Source organism: Lagopus leucura, unplaced genomic scaffold, assembly GCF_019238085.1.
Source record: "Lagopus leucura isolate 7727_CA_CO unplaced genomic scaffold, USGS_WTPT01 Super-Scaffold_100009, whole genome shotgun sequence".
NCBI lineage: Eukaryota > Metazoa > Chordata > Aves > Galliformes > Phasianidae > Lagopus > Lagopus leucura.
The window spans coordinates 19,718,716-19,743,757 of record NW_024962266.1 but is presented as its reverse complement, the minus strand read 5'-3'; the positions used below and the strand labels follow the sequence as shown (position 1 = coordinate 19,743,757).

At 48.7% G+C, this 25,042-nt stretch overlaps 1 protein-coding gene across 2 annotated transcripts in view; it reads left to right on the top strand.

The window, feature by feature from the left end:
• The window catches only part of ERI3 (ERI1 exoribonuclease family member 3), a 97,618-nt gene that overhangs the window by 28,081 nt on the left and 44,495 nt on the right, over nt 1-25,042 (top strand). For both annotated transcript variants that reach the window (XM_042873231.1, XM_042873232.1), the window contains exon 6: nt 15,028-15,100. In XM_042873231.1, coding sequence (XP_042729165.1) covers nt 15,028-15,100 — 73 coding nt within the window. The remainder of the gene's footprint in view (nt 1-15,027; nt 15,101-25,042) is intronic.

Sequence of the window (25,042 nt, the reverse complement as noted above, 5' to 3'; positions counted from 1 at the left end):
ACTGGGACAGAGAGGGGAGGTGGTGCTGCTTGTCCAAGTTTGGAGGAACATGTTCCTGGAAGCATTGCATGGTGAAACTCCCACTGGATTCTAGATGAGTTCTGGAGCAAGCTGTGTTCCTCTTACCAGTTTCTTGTGCGGTTTGTAATTCCTTGTCCTTAGCTTGGCTGATGGTAGAAAACTGTGCAGCTTTGTTCCTGGCTTCTCCAGCAATGACTTGGGCATTGCTTGGCTTCAGTCCACATGTGCCGTTCTACACGTGCTGGGGAATGATGTCTTCTGGACAGGCCTGTCTGCTTGTGGGTGCTTCCAGCAGATGCCAGGGCACCGGGAGGCACACAGATGAGCAAATTGAATTTGGGGTGTGGGCTGGGTCACAGAGGAGGACCTACCAGCCTGTCACCATCCAGTGGTGGATGTGGGGACAAGGTGGGTAAATAACCTGTCAAAGCCAGGAGTTGCAGCATGCATAGTACTCGGCTGAGAGAAAAGTGCAAGAGGAACAGCGTTTGCCAAGGTGCAGAGCTCTTATGAGGGTATCTAGCAGCAGTAAAGATAGACGCTCAGCTGCTAAAGGACCCATGAAGCCTCTGCTTGTCTTAGGAGTCTTCAGAGAATGAGGTGCTTTGTGGCTCCGCACTTGACTTTTCTCGAACATCTGAGCTTTCCTGGTAGATCACAGCGCTCTTTCTGCGTGGCTTCCCTCTGAGCACCAGTCACAAGGAGCCAGGAAACAGACCTGCACCTGGGAAGGGCTCGTGGAGCACCAGTTGAGGTCCTCTGCCCTGCTACTCATAGCCTTGCCGTGGTCATGGAGCAAAACACAAAGGAAAGTCACTGCTGGAAGATTTGGCTGCTGCTGCTAGAGAGAGGGCTCCGAAACAGAGTGCTGCTGGCTGCCGGCTTTCAGCTCTGAGCCAGGCTGGAGTCGGGGAGACAGCAGCTCTCCTGCCGCCCCTCCCTTTCCCTCTTGTTAAGATGCAATTTCTTTAATGAGGAAAACCTCTTGAGTAGGAACATCACCTTTCTGAAGGCATGTCCTGACAAGGCAGTTCAAGCCGACAGTCGCATCTCAGCTTCAGCAAATATCAGTCACTCATTACAGAGACTTCTCCCCTCCACCCCCCAGCAGCACCCCTCATTCCCAGACAAGGGAATGAATCACACTCCTGCTCTTGAATACATCATGACAGTCGTGGGTCTAATGAGAGAAGGCCATTCATTCTGGGTGGAAAGTTCCCTGTGCCGACACAGAAATGTTATTAATTAAAGAGAGCTACCTGAAGCAAAAGATGAAAGGAGCACCAGACCTGCCAAGCTAAAATATGAGTTGGGATACAGCCTCGTTAGGCACACGGTCCTCGGGCACAGCGGGAGGATTCCTTCAGCCTGTTGCAAGGAGCTCTCCTCCGAGTTGAAAAGCTCCAGGGCCGGATTCAGACCCAGCTTTAGTGCCAGAGCCTCATCCTGCGCGCAGGTGGAGCTGCTGCTGGTGGTTAAACAAATCACATTGATGTGGCATTGAGTGGTGAAGGTAACGTACCCCTGAAGGGCTGAGGGAGCCGCTGTCTGCAGGAGATGATTTTTAGTGGAAAAAGAGGGTACTCGGAGTCTGCCGAGGTTGAGCCCTTGTGTTGTAAGCTCTTTAGTGTGGTTTCTCTTTTCTGAAATGTCAGATTGCCTCCCTCTGTGGTGGAACCATTTTGCCCGCTCTGTAAGCACAATGTGAATTAATCTTGGCAACCAAAGGAACGTTTTCACTGTGTGTTCCTGCTACAGAGCTGAGACGCAGCGCAGGTAGGTGATAGGCCTGTGGTCACGCGTGCATCGTACATATAGGCAGAGGCAGGGAAAGGAGCTGAAGCCACATCTGGTGAACCTCAGAGCTGCACCTTAATGTCAGGAGCACATTAAACCTTCCAGGTTTGGATCATTCTGCAAATGCAGCAGAAGAGTAAAAACATGCGTAGGCTTGGCTCTGTGTACCTGCAGTATGAAGATGTTTGTACTGCATTTACTGTGGCTGATTACAATGCGCTAATTTATTTCTTTACAGGAAGCTACTGCTCAGTTGTATTTTATTTTCTTAAACAAGTGTTAAAATGCTAGTACTCTCTAATGCGGTGATATAACATTGTGAAGTATCTTGAAATGTTTATAGCCCTTGGTGCTCTTCCTAGGTTGCACATTAGTAAATTCTGAGCAATTAATTATACACCTGCTTAATTCAGTGTTACTCTTTTAGCCCTTCCTGTGCAAGTGGCACTGACTGGGAGGACACTTGCCTTCTGATAGGTAGGTCTTTCTGTCCTTCTGTCCTTATGGCTTGGCTTGGGATCAGCATTAGGTCATGAAGAAGATGAAGAATCAATGGTGTTGGTGTCCTTTACGTGTGCTCTTCTTTATCACAGTAACAGAAGAGGGTCAGCAGTCTCTGCATGGGGCAGAAGTTGCAGGCAGCCCCTGAGTTGGGTGCCTGGGACTGCATGGGTAGCTGTGGGGAGAGGCAGGAGAAGGCGTAGGGTGAGCTGGTTAGGTGACGGCATTGCAGAAGCTAGGTTTAGAGAGTGGGTTTGAGGGAAAAGCTGGTAACAGAAATGTAGTAATCTGCCTTTAAAAATAAGACAGTAATTCCAACTAAAATCTTTGGATTAGCTTTTTTGTTACCTTAATGCAGATTGTTTTGCTGGCCAAGCCTATGGTATATCCTTTCACGTGGTTACACTGGCTCAAGAAGAGGATGGTGAACTGCAGTGCAGGGATGGGACTGAATATCCAGGGTCAGGAACCTTTTGAGTCAGCTCTGCTGATGGAGTTGTTCATGTAATTACATCCTAAAGTGCACTGCTGGAGCTGAGCAAGGGAGCCTTATGAGCATGCTCTCCTCTAGCACTTACAGGGAGCAGCACAGACCCCATTCACTTCTGTGACCCTGCAGGCCAGCTTTTTGTTTTTAAAGGAAATGATATCAGTGATGCAAAATAAATCTTGGATTTTTAAGGTTTTCCCCTTAAAAATAAGAGTGTACAATGCTTATTTAAAATCAGTTTTGCACCCTTGATTTTTGTTATCCCTCTGCATCGGTTCCCCACCTGTCTCCTGTTCCTGCCTTTGTTTGAAATGTGTTGATTGCATGAGGCTTCTTGCGAGCAGCACTGAGATGTGTGACTGTGAGAATGCCTTTGTGTTAAGTTTTGGACATGAAATCTTTGCGTAGGGATCGCCATACAGTGGACTATCACTTTTGGGTCTGCTGCTTGCCTGGTGCGTCATAGCAGAAATGTTTGTCATAGTCAGGGCTGTAGTTGCCAAAGATTTATTGAGCTGTGATGCCTGATGCACACTGTGGAGCATGGATGCTGCTGCTTGGGAATCAGCGTCAAAGAAGTTGGTGGAGGAACTTGAAATAAATTTATGGTGTAGGGGAAAATGAGACAGGCGTTGCATGAAATACTTCATTTCCAGCAATGAACCCTTGAGGTGGGGTAACAAATGGAGAGGTGGATTTTCCATACTTGGATAAAGTAATGCAAGCTTTATTTGAACAGTTACACTGGACTGAATGCAAGCCATTCGCTCCAGTATCATCTTATCATACAATAGGGAAAAATAATTCGTTCTGCAATAGAAATCTCTAAGGTGAATTCTGTGTCCAGCGTTATAATGAATTTAGGCAAAACAGCTTCAAAACCAATGGATCCATATTGAATATTTGGTAAAAAGCATCCCTGGCCTTCTTTGCATATATGAGAGGCCTCTGATAGCAACTCAACTTCATGGTTACCCCGTGCCCTGAGGGGTCAGAAAGCTGGCTGACTTGAGGACGGTTAAGGAGACACCACTGGAGGACTCTATCATCTGAGTTCAGGTGTATGCAGCATGAGAGTAGCTTCATCGGTTGTGACTTTTCCTTATTGCTTCAAAAAGCTTAATTTTTCTAGCACTAGACAGCTGTAGTGTTTCATGCTGGGGCTGAAATGTCAGCTGTCTCCCTTTGGATCTCAGCTCCTCTGAGCTCCCAGCAAAAGCAAGGCGGTTGTGTGTTGTCATCACTGCTGCCTTCCCAGTGGCTTTGCTGGGAGTAGTGTGATCATGGCTGCTCAGGTTGGAGAGCCCTGCTTGAAAAATACTGCTAGCCTAGGAGCAGCCTCTTTGTTATAGTTGAGCTTGGCATAACTCGGTGGCTTTCTTGAAAGCATTTTAATTGTTTGCATGCTTGTTTCCTGTTGGGAGCCATTTTCCTGGATGGGTTCAGTCCCTTTCCTCCTGGAGCTCCTGGCTGGCACAGACCTACTGGGCCATCTTGAGGTCATCCCTGGTATTTTCCCTCCAGCGTATTCTCATGTGCGTTGTCCAGCCACTCTCTGTAGCCTGAGGAGTGGATGTCTGGGTGAGTGTGGGACACCACAGCTGCAGATAACTTTTTGAGCTAAGTCCATTCCATGTTGGAGCTCCCTTTTCCTGTGTGTTTGTCACCCTGAAGAGCGCGTCTTGTGAAGACTTGGGGGAAGAGGAGTGAGGATGCAGTGTGACGTGCCAGCGGTGCTGTGTGGGAGGCTCATGCTGCCCAACCTGTTGTCCTGCCTGGGACCTTTCAGCTTTCTTTGCCTCCTTTGAGGGCTTCCTCCTTCCATCTGCCCAGCACTTGCATTCCAAGTGACCCTTCATCTCCTTCTGTAGGTGCCTTTGGTCATCTCTGCTGTCCCTGCTCAGTTCTTACATCACGTTGGGCTGTTGACAGTGCCAGTGTCAGCCTGGGCTGGGCTCAGCTCCATCCTTAGCACAGAGCCACGTGCTGTGCAGCCAGGCAAGGTGGAAGGCTGCAGCCCCTCTTCTCCAGCTCACCATACTCTCCAAGCTGAGGAGAACGGTTACATTTTATGGGCCATTTAGCTTCCCAATGGTGATCCTAATTCTTCACAGCATGCGTGTGCCGTTTCTGATTATTAAAAGGACCCCTGAAAAGGAGCTGCCCTCTGAGTCAGTGCTCTTCTGTGCAGTTAATTGTGGGAGGGTTTTGCTTAGAAAGTGAGGCTTAATATTTCCATAGCCCAGGTTCTGCCGACACAGGGAATGACCTCGGTGTGCTGTCAAGGAAGAATGCTTGTCTCATGCAATTCAGACTTGGGATTGCGCTGAATGAAGCCCACTTGCTTTCTGCGTAGAGTCACAGGGTGCTTTAAGGGCTGGCTGGCCAGGTGTCTGAGCCTTTCATCCTTTCATCTCTCTGTCTTTATGTTGTGTGACACTTCGGGTGCCGAAATAGCTTCCATTCCTCGGGGGCCCGAGCAGGCTCTGCAGTTACGGGAAAGGAGTGATTACATCTGAGTGACACGTTAGCCGAAGGATGGATGGCTGCGGTCGCATGGCAGGTGGGAGATGGATGGGTGGAGGGTGGGTTGAGGGGAGGTTCTTGTCAAATCCCTGTGGTGTCTGCAAGAAAACAGAGCTGGCAAGCCATCAGGTTGTGAGCTTCAGGTGTGAGGAAGCTGCCAAGATCCCTGGCACTGGGAAATGCCAAGTGGAGTGTTCCTGACACACGGAGCGCAGCAGTGTGACAGAATGAATGAGGCTGGTGTGGAGGGGTTAACGCATGCAAAGCCGGTCGGCGGAGGTAAGATTTGCCAGCAGGGTAACTCGGCCCAATGGCAAGACTGTATGAAAGAATTCAGAGCTTGCAAGAAGAAAGCTGAAAGTTGTCAGTTGCTGAAGTTTTCTGCATTTGCTGTAGGAAATTGGTGACTTAAGCGGGTTTAAGCACCGGGATCTTGCACCAGTTATATAGATAATGTGAAATTAGGAGGAGGCTCAGTAATTAATTCCTCTTTCTGTGACCTGGATGGGAAATGATTCTCACTTGCCACTTTTCCTCAGAAGTTCCTTCAGAAGCTGGTAGGGACTCTGGTTATGAAACCCAGGAAGCAAAGAGGATCCCTGGGTGCCTGACACTTCCTTTTCTCTGCTGTTTTTTTCTCGCAGGCAGCCTCGGGCTGCCTGTCTCTTTGTTAAGAGAGTGACAGCAGTGTGACACCGTGAAAATAATTACTAACAAATCACGGTGGTGACTGCAAACAGCTCGCTGCTTTCAGAGGCATGTCAGGGAGCATTAGAGCAGGGCCATGGGAGCTGCGGAGCAGCTAGGGGCTCTGTCTCTGCTCTAGGCTGAGGGGAGCTTTGGAGACCTTTGGCGCCCGCCACCCCCACGTCATTCCCTTCTCGTTGGCTTTTTCTTTCTTTCCTTCCTTCCCTGCCTTTGCCATCAATAATTAAGCCCATTAATTGCACAGTGAGCTCAGGAAAGCTGAGAATGATTAGTCTGAGCTTCTGCCCTGCATTCAGCAGCCAACCACAGAGCAGCAGAAGCATTTCTGGAGGAGTGTTGGGGACCGAAGTATATCCAGGCTGTGCTCCCCATCTTGCAGCCCTTGTGACTGCCCTGGGCAGGGATGTGTGTTAGCTGTGTGCCCTTAGGAATTTGTGTGCTGCTAATGTACGTTTGGAGAATTGCTCCTGTCCTTGTCCTCAGCAGTTGCTGATCTCAGTGGTTCAGTGATCCTGAAAGCAGGTTTGCACTTATGCAGAGCATCATAGCAGGTATGCAGCTGATGGCCATCTCCAGTAAAAGAACACACATAGGATGGAGAGGACCTTCCAGGATGCTGTAGGGATGGTGGCAGTCTGGACTGGAGCTCTAGGTAAATGTGATCTTCAGAGGGCAAACAGTGGGCAGGTCATGGTTAGAGAAGGTGGTTGGTGCCAAACAGAGCAAGCAGGGGAATCTGCAGAGACGTCAGCAGCTGTGGCTGCCCTGCAGTAAGAATCATAGAATATCCCAAGTTGGTAGGGGGTCCATAAGGATCACAGAATCATAGAATGGCTTGGAAGAGGTCTCAAAGATCACATAGTTGGAACCTCCCTGCCATGGGCTGGTTGCTCCCTACCAGCTCGGGCTGCCCAGGGCCCCATCCAAACTGGCCTTGAACACCTCCAGGGATGGGGCATCTACAGCTTTTCTGGGCAGCCTCTGACCCAGGCAAGGAGCTGGAGAATGGGGGTGAGACTGCAGCTACAGGCTCCTTCTCTGCCGAGCAGCCCTCTTCCCCATTCCCCTGGTTACTCAAGTGATTTCCCTGACTGTCACATCTGTAAATAATGTTGCTGGCACATCTAGTGAGATGCGGAGTGGTGATGGAGGGGGGAGGGCTGATGCTGGCTTGTAACAGCCCCTCTCCCTGATTCATACAATATTTATGCAGGGGTTGGGAGTTGGCGGCACTGACCTCTGGGTCGGGCTGTTAAACAGCTCCCGCAGCCCCTGCATCCTAATTGCTGCACTTGTCCTTTGCTCTGGAGGATTCACTGCTCCTTCTCTCTGCTGAAGCAAATACTAATGGCAGCTCGTGCTTGGAGGTGGGGAGCAGGCTCTCTCCCTGAAGGAGAAACCCAAAGTGGATTCCCCTTGTGTAGAGCTGATCTGTAACAGCAGAGAAACCTGTGCTTAGCCCCTGTTTCTCAGGGTGCTGGGCGTCCTGTGCTCACAGCCTGTGCTGAAAGCACACGGAGCTGTCATGCATGTAATGCTCAGCTATATATCAGCAGAGGGGATGGAGTTACCCCCATCCCACTGCCTCCTTTCCCTTTGTGGGGAGAGAAAGAGGAGGTAATCACAGAAGTCATTTGGGTGTCTGTGGATCCGGTGACCCATGTGGCCACCCACGTCCTTATTCTGCCTTCCCGAGCTGGCAGCTCTCCTTCGTGACTGGAAAAATGCTGTTCAGACTGGAGACTAATGGCCTTTAAGTGACATGATTGTATTATGTTAAGCGTCTATAGGCTTTACCATTAGGCACTAAACAGTTTATGACTCATAGCAGAGAAGCCCTGGTCCTGAAGAGTGTACGAGCTAAATGGTGAGGACAGGCAAGGGATGGGAGAGACAAGGCTTTCTCCTGCCTGTCGGGAAGGGAGCTGGAACAGGATGCATGCTCTGCCCTTGAGCAGCACCTCGCTCTGGGTTTTGCATGCTCCAGTTTTTTGGGGAGCTACTCCAGTGGGAAACTGTGCAGTTGGGGAGAAGCACCTTTAGTTTCAGTTTTTTGTGCCTGTTTGGGTTTTGAGGGGGTTTGGACACAATGCATTGTGGATGTACTCATTGCATCATGTGCCCTGCCTTAATCGAGGAGTAGACATAATGCTCTGCAGCAGGAGTCTGAGTGCAGCCTCTTCAGCCAGCTCGTATGCAGAGGACCAGGCGATTACGAGACAAGGCTCTGTATGAAACACTCCCTAACAGGCTATATAGATAGAAGAAGGACACGCTCTGTGTTTCTAATTGGCCTCCACTGCAGCATGAATCACAGAATCATTTAAATAGAGATCTCTATTCCAGCCTGCTGCTCTAAGAAGGGCTGACTTCAAGCTCAGACAGCTCACTTGGGGTCTTTTCTGAGTGTGTTTGCAGTGAGGAGGTTCCCCACCTCTCTGTCCCAGCGCTTTATCTCCTGTACAGTGAAGATGGGAAACTCCCCACCTGCAGCTTGTGGTCATGGCTGGTGACTTCTATCAAGAACATGCCTGTGCCAGAGGTGTGCAGTATGCTAAGACTGTACACTGCTCTTGATAAGGTACTCTGTGATGTTATAAGCGGCCAATCTGTTGCAGCAAGCCTGCGTGTAAAAATCTGTTTTAAAGTTTTTTATATAGTGTCAGATTCTCACGGCTGAGGAGGTGACCCTCAGCCTTGGAGACTTTCCAATTTCTCTTTATTTGTTAGCAACTTGGTGCCCTTCTGTTGTCAAAGGCAACTCCCCCCAGCCCTCCTCCCTGCTGGAAGACAGCATTTGCCCTGACCCTGAATGCTGCTTTGCTGATATGGAGAACTTGGAGGTTCTGCCTGCTGCACCCCTAACCTCAGTTGAACTGTAAAACCAGCAAGTCCTGCTTTCCTGCATGGTAATTAGGTGGTTATTTAAAATCAAAAGGCTGCATTTGTAGCTTACTTTCATGGCTACTTATTCCCACTGGCTGCCTACTAACAGCAGTAGAGTTACTCCAGATTTACTCCCACATGTATAGCAGGAGAATCAGGCCCAGTAAATAGAGCTATGAATCTTTTTAAGAGAAGCTGTTAAGCAGTAGCACATAGATTTATTGTAGCATCATGTGTGTGCAATTGTTGATGAACATCTTCTGTTGGAGGCTGAATACCTACTGTGTTACAGCCTTGCTTTTAATGTTGAGATAGCATCTCTGCCAGCATCGAGCTGACGCACAGACAGAAACCCATAAAAGGGCCAGATTTCACATGGTGCTAAATGCCTTCATGTTTCATTAAGGTTGATGGCAGTGCAAGGCACGCCGTACTTTGCAGGGTGAGCAAGTGATGGTGAGCCTTTGGGGCTTCCTAGGTGGAAATGTAAGTGGGACAGAGGGAAAGCAGTGCTGGCCAGAAAGAGACAGGAAGCTCTGAGAGTGCCAGGTATTAGCCTCGCTGCTTAGCCTGGGTTTTTTGGCCTCATTACCCTAATCCAATTAAAGATTGATGGAAAAAGCTAACACGCTCTCCAGTGAAGGGGTTTGTGTGCAGCCTGCTTCCCTCACTGGGTACTTAGAGTGGCTTCTGTTATCTTTGTGCATCAGCACACCTCCCCAGGCCCTGCGGAGCCTCCGCACGCCTCGGTGTATGCTCTTCTCCTGCATTGTGGCTCTCTTATTACTAATGGAGCATGGATGCATTTTAGCTGCTGGTCAGCCCTCATTAATATCCAGAGATGACAGGTTGACATTTGTAAAGAAGACTTGCATTGACCTTCATGTTGTGCATCGGTGCGGTTGCCATGTGGTGCCCTGTGCTGGATGCTGCTGCTGCCTCAGGAATGCATTTGTGCTAGCAGAGGGGCAGACTGCTCTGGTCAGCCTTTGCTGCTGCCAGTAGTACAGGCAGAGTGCCTGGGTGCCTCTGCACCCCTCTGCCCGACCCTGGGACTGTTCTCCGTAGCTCTAACCCCAGCAAGTGGCATTGGGTGATGATGGGGTTGCAGTTGTGGCTCCTTTGGAGGTTGTTTCTGATTCCCTACAGTGGATGTGTGCCCCTTGGGTTCTGGGACTTTTTTCTGGCTCCCATCTGGGAGTGCAGCAGGAGGAGCCGTGCCAGCCCAAGTACTTGCATGCTGTCAGCTGCCTGTCCCCCCCTACCCCCAAACCACTCATCCCAGTATGAGGGCTGCAGCCAGCTCAGCTCTGACATTTATTAACAGAGGGGCTTTGAAACAAGGCAGGCTGCTCCTGCAAAGGCTCCTCACTGCAACTCCGTCTCCTCTCGCCAGCCCATCTGAAGCAATGGCTGCTGGTGTTGAAATTCATTAGTGCTCACTGACAGGCGATGGAGGCTGGCTCTGTCTGTTCCCACTTCCCTGCTCTCATGTCCCCGCTTCACGAACGCTGATATTTAAAGCTGATGTGCAGCTCGTAGGCTTGTTGCGCTGTGACAAGTTTGGGGGTGGCTGAGAGAACTGAGAGGGTGGAAGGAAGGCAGAGCGAGATGGGGGGGGGGAGAGGAGAAGAGAAGGCACCTGTCTCAGGGTTTCTGCAAGAGCCTAGGGCTTCTCAAACCCTCTCCAAATGTATTGTCTTGGCACAGCTGCTGCTTGTGAAGTGCAATGATGGAGGCAGAGGGATGGAGGCGCAGAGAAGGCAGTCACCTGGCAGGGGCTAATCCAGCCCTTGACCAAGCCTTGCTCTTGGCAGCTGTCCTACTCCCCTGGGTGACACCTTGCTTCTGCTCTGTGCTGCCACATCTCAGCATCTCCACTGAAGCTTCCCATGCTCCTTCAGCAGAGGACTTCCAGAGCAGAAGCATGCTTGCCCTCTCCTTGGCAGCTTGGTGCAGCGAGGTTGGCTGGGCCGCAATTAAAATGTTCTGCATCTCTTCCAACTCGAGGTCTCCGGTGCGTGATTTTTTTCTTTTTTTTTTTTTGAAAGCTACAACCAGGTCTATAAATATCAAGATTTAATGTCCCTTTATCTTTCCCAAAGAGGGACTTATTCTTTAAACTGCCTCAATATCAATACACCCAGTGTGTAGAAAGTGGCCCAATTTCTTTGTCTCCTGACATCTTGAACCCAGAAGCAGATGGACGTTAACCAGCTCTGATGAGTTGGGAGAATCAAGCATTAATTTTTTATACACGAGGACCACCTGAGTGACGGAAATCAATTATGGCCAACCCTCCCTTCCATATTAATGTGGTGGCTCTGAGCAGAGGCGGAGGAACCTGTTGAAATGAGAAACCCCTATTTCTTAGTTTGACCCCCTAGATAATTAGGGTTAAATTGATATGCTATCGCACTGGTGACACATTTTATCTGCCTCTGTTTGTACAAGAGGATACAATAGTGGAGGAAGGACCAATTTGTGCCCTGCTCTAGCTAACCAGACCGAGATAAAAGGTGTCACTCGTACGATAACGTTCTTGCCTCACGCTCCTTTATTGTTGCTCAATTTGCCTTTTTTTCTTTTTTTTAAATCCCATTCTCTCTTACTTTCAATACCCTTGGTCATATTTTAACTCCATGCCATCGCATAATGATGCCCTGCTAAATGTGTGTGGAGATAGGCAACTCTGGCTGACAGCCTTCCCCGATAACCGAATTCCAGCCCATCCATCACTAGGCTGCTCTCCTTAACTTAAGGGAAGTGATAACTAAAGCAAGGCCGTTTATCACCGCTGAGCTGTGCGCTTCTCACTGGTTTCACTGGGAGGAATGCAGTCAGGTGACCTCACTTTCCGTTTACATCCCGTTCTTCTCCAGCCCCCGTTTACTTCACAGCATGAAGAGGACCAGGGCTGGGTGGAAAACAGCCTGGGATGAGGGGGCTCTCTGAAAATGGAAGTGCAGGCTTAAGCAGAGCTGCATTGGAGGCTGGAGGATCCCGCAGCCATTTTCAGGCTTCTCACTGGCAAGTGCCTGAAGCACAGTCGTTGGCTGGTGAGATTGTGTGGAGAGGAAGCAGCGAGACTTCATTCAGAAGCTGGAAGCATGGTGGGATCTTTGTTGTTCACTTGATGTCAAGGGAAGCAGAGGAGTCTCCATCCCTGGAGGTATTTCAGAGATATATGCACGTGACACTGAGGAACACGGTTTAATGATGGGACTTGGCAAGTTGGGTTGACGTGTGCACCTGATGGTCTTGAAAGTCTTCTCCAGCCTTGATGACTCTGTGATTCTGTATCCTGAGCTATTTGCTTGAGCACAGCCGCTCTACTCATCAAGATTGAATTTTACCAGATGAGGAGCCATATTGAGCATAAGGCCTGTTTGCCAAATGATAGAATAATTTGAGTTGGAAGGGACCTTTAAAGGCTGTCTAAGTCTAACTCCTCCACAATTGAACAGGGTCACCTACAGCTAGATCAGGTTGCTCAGAGCCTGGTCCAGCTTGGTCCAGCTGAGCTGCTCGAATCAACAGTGATCCTAATAAATGGAGATGCTTTCTTAAAGGCCTTGGCAGTTTTATTCCCCAGGAGAGTCACAGGTTTGCCATGCCTATTCCAACGTGGAGAAGGTGATGGAGAAACTGCTGCCTGTTCCCTAGGTTGGGGGAGCACGGACCCACTGTAGGTGACAACCTTGAAGCTAGGAGTGCTTTCCTGGATCCTGCCTTCGGTGCAATGAGAGCCCCCAGATCCCCACGTCTATGCCGAGACCTCTGCAGCTCTGGACTACACCAGAACACAGGGCTGTACTTCAGTAAGGGCAAGGTGCTCAGGGGCTGTCTCCCTGATAGCCTGGGGCCACCCGACCTGAATCTTCCAGCTCAGGAAGCGGGGGCTGACAACCTGCCCAGGTTATGGTATGAATATGGAGCTGCCAGTGCTTTAAAAACTTGGTAAAGTCTCTCTGGTGCTAATGTGAAATGAGGGGAGCAGAAGCACAGAGGGGGAGGAGGAATGTCCTTAGGTCACACAGTTCCACAGCCAGTTTCTGGGGTTGTTACTTGTTTGCAAAAATGGGTCATTTATTTAGTTGACATATTTATTTGGAACATTTATTTTCTCCAATTAAAGTCCCGCTGTCCAGCGCCCTGGGCTTACTGCCATCAGTCTCAGGGTGGGAGAAGAACCAAGCTGTCCTGTTTCCTATCCTTTTTGATCCCACGGGTATGGAAATGCTTTCATGTCATTCATTGAACTGGGTGGTTAGCTGTCACTTCGTGTGGCTAACAAGAACAGTTCTGTTCTGGCTTGTCCTAAGCCCTGTCTAAATGTTAGGTGAGATGAGAATTATTCCTTTAGCTGGAGCCAGGTTGAAGGCTGTATTAATGAAGATTTCTTGGGCTGAAAGGGGAAACCATTTAGTAACGCATTTCTTACTAACAGCTCTTGTGGTCCTCACCAGCTAAAGTGAGCAGTCCCAGAGGTTGAGCTGATTCCCCTGTTAGACCCATCATTTATTTGAGATAGTTCCTTTTTCTTGTGATGTTTTTTCATTTGGCCCTCACAGAAAGCAGCTTTCCTAGGATGCTGGTTGGGCTTGGTTATGTCTGTTCAGCTCTGGGGTGTCATGGACACGGGTAATGGCACAGGGCAGGCTGACTTTTACGTGATAGCCATGCAGTTGTGATGGTACTGGCATTAGATGAGCTGTGCCAAGAGATGAGAGCACACTGTCATGTTGTGCTGCTTACCTTGCAGATCGCCTCGGTTCTGCTGCTGTAAGCTCATTCTTTTGACAGAAGAGATTCTTGTGGACCTCTTTATTTAAATGTTTCTGTATAGCTTAAATTGCCACTCCTAAATGAGGCTATGTGTGTCTTTACAGGACCAGGTGCTTGGTTTTAGCACAGTCTTTCCCTTCCTCATCCTAAGCAAGCTCACAAAGGCAGCTCACTGCTGGGGCTGGGCCTGGCAGCTGCATTGGTCACGTATTTCTGGGAGATTCCTTTGAATATATTTGCCAGTTTTTGTCCTTTTCTTCCCTTTAGGAATTAGGTAGCAGCGTTCCTTTGGTTACTGTGATACACAGAATCTCGTGTTACCCACAGATGTGCTGTCTGCATCCCCCCTTGGTTTCTTCATAGTTCAGCTGCTCTAGATCTGAAGGGATGCTGCCCTGAAAATCAGAGGGCTTGGAGATAGGCTGAGCTCTTAGCTACCGTACAGGGGCTGATGGTGCACTCAGCTCAGAATTTGTTCCTGAATTTCAGTCCTGAATCTCAAGTCCAGTCTGGGTTCTCTGTGTTTTGCCCTGGACAGATGTGTGCTGAGATGCTGGAGCAGCTGATGCTGGCACTTGCGGCTCTTCCCTCCTCCCCTGCAGTCCCCACATGTTTAAGGAAGTTGTGAGATTTCCCCACCCCCTCTGTTTGCAAAAGCCAATTCCTGGGGTTGTGGCTTTTAACATGCACAAATGAGTCTAATTTAGTCATTTATTTAGTTGACATATTTATTTGGGATGTTCCTTTGCTTCAGTTAAAGATCCTGTGACCAGTGCCCCAGGCATGCTCAGCAGTACGTGAATGAACAAGATTCATCAATTACTCCTGATTGGATCAAACTGGCTGGAGAGGACTCCTATAACTCATCTCTAGCACAGCTGGAGCCCCGGTTTTGCTTCTCAGCCTTCCCCATCCATGGGCAAAGCAGGGTTCTCTGCCTGGCTGGCATTGTGCAGAAGGAGCCACTTTCCAAATCCAGGGCTTTTGGTGTCCCTCTGTTCCCATAAAGTGAGCCTTGTTGGCAGAGGTTAAAGATTCATGCTTGCAGATCTGGCCAATACTGCTCAAACCTGCAGTAGGACAGTGTGCAGCTCTTTGCATCTTCAGCCTGGCTGTGGCTGGGTGTGTGTCAGGCTTCAGCCAAGCTGTGCTCTCGTGAGGTTTGTTTGCTGCTGTCCTTTCTGATGTGCAGCCTGCTGCTGCAGGCTGGAGGGGCTCTTCCATCTCAGAGTGAAATGTGCTTAATAAAACAGAGTTTGTGTTGTCAGGACAGTAATTGAATCAAACCTGCTCTCTCTTCTCTCTTACAGGTTACCAGGACAATGCCAGTACTTAGGGCTGCCGGTTGCTGATTACTTCAAACAGTGGATTAATCTGAAAAAGGTACTTTTGTGCAAGCTGCCATGGTCTCTGTCTCACCCCCCCCTTTTTTTCCTTCTTTCCTCTTAAGGAGGTGTCTAATAACTACTGCTGTTTTGCATTGAAATGAGTTATTTTCTCAGAAGCTGGTCTCAGCGAGTCCTCTGACTCCTATTGTATCTCCTCTAATAGAGTCTTACTGTACTTGATGGGATATGTTCTGCAGCTGGGGAGAAACCCATTGTGGCAGCACAGTGCAGTGTCTCCATGTAATAGTGGGATGCTGCAAGGCCTCTCACCAGCAAGGGTTTTGTTGATCCCAGTTCTGCTCGCTCTGTTTTGTCTGCAGCCATATAAGGCTCCAAGGAGCATGGTTTCCTTCTGATAAAATTCTGGTTGATAAGTGGGCAAATATGCTGGTATAAAAATGAGCATTTCCCTTCGTGCTGTGCTGTCTCAGCAGCATGTCCACCTAAGAGACCAGCGATCAAGTTGCAGAGCAAAATCCCTTGCACTTTGCTGTGCGGTGCTTCATCTCTGACTGGCAAGGAGCAGCCTGCCATGCACCAGCATGGAAAAACATGGTGAAGGCCCAAGTGGCAAATGGGAGTGGAAAGAAAAAACGAACGTGATACCCAGCTGTAGCAGGGCTGGGGAGGCTGGGATCTGTGCAAAGCATGTCTGGGGTGGTCCTTCTGATTAAACCTTGGAGTGAGTAGGGTTCCCTTCCCCCATCCAATTTCATGTTTTATTTGGGTTTCTGTGCCTTTTCCTTATAATTAGGGGTCTCAGTAAGTGGAATTTGCCTGTAAACAGCTTGTTGTAGTTACGGGCTTTTCTTTTGTTCTTTTTATTTATTTATTGTTTTAAATGGAAGCATGAGTGACAGGCTGAGCAGCCACAGAAGGACAATTTGCATGATCTGTTCCATCAAATGGGGGAGAACATGAGCTGAACAAGGGATGCTGGCAGCACGTTCCCGGCTGAACTTGTCAAGGGGTCTTGTATTTCCCTGCTGTCAGAGCAAATCTTTTGGCTGATTGCTGGTCCTTGGTAAATGAAATCTGAAAGCACGTTGGGGCATTCTGCAGTTCAGTGACCATTAATGATCGCCATTTGAAGTTCACTAAACTTCCGGTGAATGGATAGCAGCTACATAACCAGCAGGTTGATGGCTTCAGAATAATAATAATAAAAAAAATAATCCTGTGTCCCATGATGTTTGCTCAGCAGTAGGTTGATCCATCTGTGCTCCTCCTCTGGGTCTATGGATGGATGACTTAGGGCTCTTTTCCATAGCTCAAGGCTCTAGGATTTAGTATAGCAGGGGCTGTGATGTGTTGTAATGCAGACCAGACAAGCAGCCGTTCTTCAAGACAAGTGTTTATGCACTGAGCTACAGCATAAACTCTGATAGTGAGCTGAAGACTGGCGAGCATTGGTGAAGCACCAAGCACAGGGCTGAAGGACAGAGGGAAACATGGGAATGCTCCCCTGCCCAGCTGGCTGCAGGGGTTGCAGACTAAGAGTGTAGGATGGGACACACGGGCTGGGGCTTGTGTCTGCTTGTCCTTGTGCAGGTGTGTTTGTTTTTATCAGAGAGCATTTCCAGCCTGAATAAATAATCCTGTGCGAGCAGCAGAACCCAGCAGTCTCAGTTTCTTGTGTCTGAGCTCCCAGCATGAGACAAATAAGGATGGACGGGTGACTCGCCCCCCTGCTCCTCCCTTGGAGCTCAGGCGGCCCCTTTTCTCCTCCCTCTGGCAAGTTCCTGACTTAGAAACACCTCCTAGTGCCTCTGACCTGATCCATGAAGTGAAGATGTTGGGGGTGGTGTGAAACTGCTAATTTCTAGGTCATGGATAATGTGGAGACTTGGATCTTTCAGATGTTGAGAGAAAGGTTCATCTGAGTGTAAATGGCATGCGTGACTGAAAGCAGCTTCCTGCAGAACGGTCCCACCTGCATCCTGTTGGCTTTTACTTGGGTCTCTGCTTGTGACCACTGATAATGAGAGAATCCCACTGAGTTTGGGAGCTGCAAATCAGAATCCAGGGACATGTGCTGGGCAGGTGCATGCATGAGGCAGACGTAGTTTGTTTCTGTGTGTAGTGATGCAGCATCGAAACATACTGCATGTTCCTCTGCTCATGCACATGGAGCACACTTGTATTGCACCAGGAAACCTTCTGGGACTGGTCTGGCCTTGACAGTAATGCTGAGCTCCATCCTGCCTGCTGCCGTGATGTCTTGGATCTGAGCTAAAGCCTCCTGTGAAAGACAAAGGGAGAAAAGCTGCTCATGCACTTGACCGAGTTTGCAGAAGTTTTACCTTGCCCTGTGCCTCCCCCAGCCTGGTAGCACATCCCTGCTGCCAAGCCTGATCGGTGTTTGCTGACATTTTTAATGTCACTGAGCGATCGTGTATCTCTAGTGAGCTGTCAGGGTAGAGCTGACTCGGGGCAGAGAGTTGATCATGTTCTTCCCTTCGATGAGCTGAGCACGGAGGGAGGGCTGCAGGAAGCAGAGCCATTCTGTGAATGCCGCAGCATTTTAGCTGTCCCCTTAAACCATCTCATGTGAGAGCCACCATCCTGCCTGCATGTGTCCCTTGTGCACCTGTCACCTGGCTGCTGCACCACTGGCACCCTCAAGTAACAGGGATGGGTTTGTGAATGCCTGCTGCACCAGGATCAGCTCCTATCTGTGCTGTGCTGGCTCTTTTGGGAGCTGGTGTGGCTCACTGTGCCAGCTTCTGCTGCAGCCGCTGCTGTCAGTGCAACATGCAGATGTGGGTCAGGTCAGCCTGCTCTGGTTCCCAGCCATTACCTTCAGACTGGGACTGGTGGCTGTCCCTGACCCTGTGCCTGTTACCCACTGCATTTGCTGCATCTGCTGCCATTTGTTTCTTTTTCTGAATCTGCTGACGCTTTCAGTTTCTACAGCATCCTGCAGCAATGAGTTTTGCTATTTAATTATGCATTAATTGTACTCTGCTTATGCACAGTAGTGTGAAGATGCATGTCCTTTCATTTCTTTTAAACCTTATCATTTTTGTGAACTTCAGCCTTCTCTTCTGTGAAAGAGCAAAAAGTGGTGCCAGTTTCTCTCCTACTGTTGACATGAGGCCCCTGCCCTAGTCTGCCTTCATGGTCTCTTTTGCAGCCCAGCACAACTGTTGGTGGGGAGCTGGCACAGAGCCACAGGCTGTTCCCTGACTTCAGAATTGGGTTGTGGGAGCTATTTTTAACACTGTGTTGTCATCTTCCATTTCTTCTTTGGAGGTTACGTAGTTATAAGAAAACTGAGGAATATTTTATGGAACGTGTAAGGATTTGTTTTATTCCTTATTTTTCAAATAATACTTACTTGGAAGAAAAAAAAAGGCAATCTTCATACTCACTGCAGAGCCAAGGCTGTCCCTTTCTCATCCAGGCCCGTTTGACCATCTTTTATCTCTGTTCACAGAGGTCCACATGTCTTTAGGTACACAAATGGTGGTTACTTCAGAAAGTCCATGCTGGGATAAGTACAGGGCTGGTGTTTTCCAGGCCCAGCTTTTAGTGATCTGTAGGTTTCTGTAGCTTGGAAGCAAACAGCTAATACATATGGACAAATATTTTGTCATCTACTAGCTTTGTGAAATACAACAGAGGAAGGATGTAATAGGATGTTTTTGTTAATATTTGGCAACTGGAAGTAAACACATTCTAAACAAACAAAAAGCTGTTAGCAAGTCTTTGTCTCTTCTCTGAATTAACAATTCCTTGTGCCTTTGGGATGGAAGGAGTTCTTAGGCACTTGGTATTAGTGCCATGAGTGCTTTGGATGAAGAACATTAAAATGGATGCAGTTGAGAAATAGGCTGTTTTTTGACACATGCCTGAAAGTTACTTCCAAAAGTTAACCTCTTGAGGGCTAAGTGTGTGCGTGTGTGATGGCTATCAATTGCCTGTTGATTGAGTTACTAGCTATAGGGAATATAAAATGCCTAGGAAGGTCAGAAATGACAGGGAAGAACTTCTCAGGCAGTGTTTCACAACTGAAGCATTAGGCATGTAGTCAGGCACCTGGTGCTTGAGACCCTGTCCTGCCTGCCTTCATGGGAGCTGTGCTCTCTTAGCCCCCTATCCCTCGCTCTGGAGCTCCTGGCCTCAGTAAATAGGTCTCTCAGAAGGCAGCAATGTTAGATGTTGTGAAGGGAAGCAAAAGTAGAAACACAGCTCCAGTGGTAAGGGAGGTAAGGATGTCCTTTCTGTGAAAACTGGGAAAGAAAAGTGTCTGTGCAATGGCATTGGTTCATAGCTGGAAGGGAATGGAAAGATTGCTTCTAACAGCAAAATGCATTGCTCCGTATTTACTGAAAGGCAGAGGATGGCGTATCAGTGAGCAAGATGCTGTTACGATACAATAAGTGGTTGCTTTAGGTTGGCATTTTGCATAGCTGGTTTACAAGAGCTTTCAGAGAGCTGGCTGAGAACCTCTCAGCTGTTCTTGTTGCTTTTAATAAGTCTTTGAACATGGGGGAAGTTCTAGAGGACTCGAAGAAAGCTAATGTTGTACCAGTAATTTAGAAGGGCAAATGGGATGACCGATGAAGTAATTATAGCCCTATCAGCTTGACATTAATTCTGGGCAAAGTAATGAAAAGCCAGATATCATAGATGATTAATAAAGAATGAAAAGAGGGTAATATAATGCCAATCAATGTGGATTTATGGAAACTAGATCTTTTTCAAACTAACTTGATATTTTTTTTATGAGACTGCATGTTTGGTTGATAAAGGTAACCATGTCAATGTAATATACTTCTGGAAGGCATTTGACTTGGTACCTTATGACATTTTGATGAAGAAACAAGAGTGATACAAAATCAACATGGCACACATGACATTGATTAAGAACGAGCGAACTGACAGCTCCTAGCATTTAATTGTAAATGGGTAATCATCATGGAGTTCTTGTTTTCCTAGTGAGGCCCCATAGGGATCTATTTCTCAGGCCTCTTGTATTTAGCACTTTTATCAACGCCTTGGAAGAAAACTTAAAAATCGTTTTTTATAAAGTGTGTAGGTACTGCATCCAGAAGATTGATGCCATTGGGTTTAAAAGCAGGGCATGCTGAGTAGGAGCAGCGGGGCTGGATCACCTCCTTGTTTGGGACAGCTTGGACCACACTGAGAGACTCACAGAGATGATGGAGAAGAAAGTAGGGATTCTGGCAATGGGAAGACTTGATGAGAACTGCAGCATCCATGAGAACACTTTCTGTACATCAAAGGCCTTGGAAGCTGTCTAGGATACCAGAGAGAAGGGTGTATGAGTGTCTTGGCTGTAGTCCCTGGGCAATACATGGAGAGCCTGAAGGTGGTGAGAAGCTCCATCAGCCTGGCAGAACAACAACTTAAGCAGCTCCAATGCCTAGAATCCAAGTGAGAGATAGTTCAGGTGCAGATTTTAGAGAAGCAATAATTAACTGTTGGAACAACTTACTGCGGGCTGAGGCAGGTTCTCGAGCTCAGAAGGATTAACGTGGGGCAGGCTCAGTGCCTGAGCAGAAGATGGGCGCTTTCTCCTGCTTGGTGAGTGTTGGCTGCATCCATCTCAGTGTAGCTCTTGTGTGGCGTGAGGCTGCCCTTGGTGGATCCAGGGCGTCTGGGCTGCCTCTGGGAGGACGATGGGGGCTGAGGTGGGCAGGGTGCCTCCCACTGCCGGGCCTGGAGCCACCGCCGTGCATGACTTCTCCTTTAAATCTGTCGTGCGGCTGTCTGAACTCTGAAATTTCTTTCACTCTTCTCCCTCGCCTTGTTAACATGTGTTGCCTTTGGGGTAATCAGGGAAAAAATATTATGTCCTTTTACAATTACCGGGTTTTGGAATATTAAAATGTCTCTCTGCATCGGCAGTGTTATTTTGATTGGTATTCTAACCTTTGACTAGCCCATAAAGCGAGCCGCTCTTCAAGCCAATATTGCAGGACTGAAATTTAATTCCGAAATGATTCCAGATAATAGGGAGACAGATAATATATGCATGAAGGATATTATGTTTGGACTAAATGCAGCAGGGCCAGGGTTTGGGAGTTGAATAATAGCCCAGAGTGAGTTATAATCTGTGGGACAGAAATACCTTACTGTCAGGGCCAGGAGAGGAACTCTTAAATCAAAGGGAGGGAGTGAGGATATTTGTCTGAACGGGAAAGGGCATCTGGGAGAGTCTGCAGATCTGGCCCTTTGGTCCCATGGCTGCAGCTGGGCTCCCGGGGGGACCAGAGCTGGAAAATGATCAGTGCTGCTGGGGTGGCACAGACCCATGTCAGGATAACAGGCTTTGGCTCAGTGGCATGAGCTTATAGTTTCAAAGTAATGATCCCAGCCTCGCATCTCATTTCCTTTCCTTGCAGTCTCAGGAGCTGCTCTTGCTACGGCTGAGGCGGGCTCTAGATACAGCCTGGAGGCTTCACTGGTTTTGGATGACTTGTGGTAGCATGCGTGCCCATCCCAGGGGGGTAGAAAAGAGCAGTGGTCGTCTCGGTCTAACTCAGAATGGCTGTGTGTGCTTCCCTACTCTTTTCTTTTTTCTTTCTTTTTCTTTCCCACTATTGCATCCTAAAATCTCAGGAGCAGTTTTCCATGAAGCATGTGTCTGTGTGGACTCAGGGAACAGATGGGAAAGCTGTGATCCCCAGAGGTTACTGTCATTTCTTGGGCTTAGTTCCCCAGAAAGGAGCTAAGTTTCCTGGCTTGCAAAATAGAGGATGACTTTAATAATTCCTTTTGGCCATAAAATGTGTGACTATATGAAAGAAAAGAAATAAGTTGTAACTCCCACAAAATTGAATAAAAATTAGTAGTTCTAGCTTCCCTTGTCCTTTGGAAGTCCTTAGGGAGGAAGAAAAGAGTTTGCTCTGGGTGGTGGCAATGGACAGCTGAAACTTCAGAATTCAGCAGAGCAGCAGCTAGCTGGAACTGTAAGCAGAAGCATCACCATGCGAGCAGCTGAAGGCATGTCAGTGTTTGTAGTTCTGCCTGCACATTGCTGGAGCCTGCGGGTGGGAGGAGTGGCAGCTGCTGAGGCCCCTGTGCAGCCCTTGTGCCATATTGCAGGGCTGCACCTCTCCCTGTTGCGGGATGTGAACATCTGTCTGCAGTTCCCATCTGGCTTTGTGTGCTCTGCTGCAGAGCTGTAACCATTGGGTTCGACTAGAGCCTTCCATGTGCCCTCATGTTGCAGCAGGCAGCCTGACCAATGCTCTCAGTAGTGGAGCAAGAGGAGAAGGGATTACAGGCAGGGGATGTCTTACAGTCATCCTGCTGCATTGCAGGTCCAAAGGAGCTGGAAAGCAAAGGTACACTGCACAGAAGGTGGCCTTTGCTGCTTTCCTATGTCCCAACCCCACAGCTGGAGTGCAGCAGGGGTACCTGGTACCTGGGCAAAGAGCTGTGCACTCATCTCTGTGCATTTAAAGGACAGAAGCTCCATGGAGGAGCATGAAAATGGCCTCTGGAGTTCTCCAGAACAGGGATGAGAGGTTAATGCAAGCTTTGGGGATTAGAACATCAGCTGGTTTAGTGCTTGCTGTCCTGCCCAGCCGGTGTGGCTGCAGGAGCTTGTGCCTTGTTTGCAGGGAGATGTGCCTCCCTGCCTCCCTTGGGCTCAGTACGAAAGCAGTGAGATATGCTGAACTGGGAGATGGGAGATGGAATTTGTATATTAATAAGTGTTTCATACTCATCAAATTAATTAATTAAATCTCTTAGAGCCCCAAGGCTTCTAAGCAAGTTGAGATTAAATTCTCTGCTTGCCTGCAGTGGGAGTCCCATGAGGTCTTGCAACTTTTTTCCAGCAGCCTGGGCACTGCCTCCCAAGACCAGGACACCCTTGGGTGAGAGATGTGAATATTCTGCTGGCTTCATGGGGCACGGGAGCTCCTGAGCAGGAGTCAAAGTGTCATGGTCTGATGTGGTCTATAAAGTCATGGAGGAGTATAATAGCAAGTGTTTTTCTCCTTACTTAGAGGTGAGAAAAGATGGGGAAATAGAGCTCTAAAGAAGAGATGGGACAGTGGGCTCAGATGATGTTACCAATCCTTTCCAACTGTAATGATTCTGTGGTTTTATAGGTGGGAGCTGGGGATGGCGGTGCACGTGGTCTGCGCAGCCCCACAGCCAGGCTATGGTATTGGGCTCCCTTCTGGGCCACTGAAGACTTCTCACGTGATGTTGAAAGGCAGAGGCGAGGGACATCAATTTTATATTTTTAAACAAACTGGATATTTAGTGCATGGACTCGTGCCAGCTTCAGGAAAGCCTGCTCGGTGCTTTCCCAGTGTGGTAACCTCTGCTGGCTTGGCTCTGATTGATGCTATTAATATTTCAGAGATCATTTAGGATCTCCGCCTTGGCTGGGCTCCTCAGTCAGAGCTGCATGCAGCTGCCTGAGGGGTGTGCTCGCTGCCTGCTGTGTGCTGCCCTGCATGTTGGCACCAGGACTCACAGGTGCACAGAACCTTGGAGAACACATTCCTGGTGCAAAGCCCAAAAGGGGCTCAGCATTTCTGTGCTGTGAGTCTCCCTTTGCCATTACACTGGGCACAGTATGGCCCTGCAGAGCTGGCTCTGCTGCATCCTTCATTGGGTCACTCTTTAGGATCAAGCTGTAGAGTTGGTGCTCTCACTCCCTGGCTCCATCACCAGGAGCTACATGCAGGAGAGGTGCAGGATGGGTGCGTGGGGCTGCAGGTAACAGAGCTCCGTGGCCATCCCTTCCTCGCAGGATTGCCCTCAGGTAATGCTCTGCTTGCTCAGCTCTCCCATAGGGTCTCTAAATCCTACCATGGGTGTGGAGCTGGCACACCGCAGGGACGGGGCCCTGGCAGCATCAGGAGACAGTGAATCCGTGTGACTGAACCCCAGACTGTGTTTGCTCTGCCTAATTATCAAAAGTATGAGTTTGTTCTGCTAGGTGCACATTATGCCTTTATTGTGGTGTAATTATGCCAGCTGCCTATGTTTAGTGTCATAAAAAGGAATAAAATGCCCATTACCCGCCTAAAGAATTCTTCTTGTGGGTTTTTTTTATTTTTATTGCTCTGGAGCACACAGTGGGGATATCTTTGATCGGCAATTCTCCATGTAAAATAGCTGGTGAAATACTGTGCTCTCGGAGAGCTCCTCCAGCCAGCAGCAGCCTGTAAAGGCAGCTGGCTGCCAGCCTCACCCGCTGCCTCTGCTCAGTGCCAGCCCAAGCTGCTGGGCGCAGTCACGAGGCCACCACGCTGTCACCATGCTGCTGTGTCTGCGGGAGCTCAGCTGTTTTCCCCTCTCCCAGAGCTCCCTCCTTGCCCACCAGCCCCTTCCTTGATCCAAGTGCCCAGAGGAAGGGATGCAGGGATGTGGTGAAGTGACTTTTGGGGCGGAACGATGTACTGAGGATGTGCCTGTATCCTCCGAGAGCAACCACTGGTGGCTGAAGGAGATATTTCTGCCATGGGTGAGAGCTTGCTTTGTGAAAGTGATAGGGGCATTCTGGTGACACTCTCTGGAAATAAAATGCATAAAATCCCACATCTTTGGAGATGGCTGAAGCCTACTTCTCTTTTGCTTTTAATAGTTTCAGTCTCTGGAAATGGAGCTCATTAGCTTCATCAGGAGCAGGAGTGCTCACAACAGATAGCTCTTAGGTATCTGGTGTGGGTAGATGGCAAATTCATTGTTTTCATAGAATCATAAAGTCGTTTGAGTTAGAAGGGACTGCTAAAGGCTCTCTAGCCCAGTTCCCCTGTAATGGACAGGAACTCTTGCAGTTCAGGTGCTCAGAGTCCCATCCATCCTGACCTTCGATGATCCACCATCTCTCCGGACAACCCGTTCCAGTGCCTCACTACTCATACTGTAGTTTCAATAGATTCATTTTCCAATTTAGTGGTACCTTCAGCAGATCCCTGATCTTTCCTGCCTAGCTGTG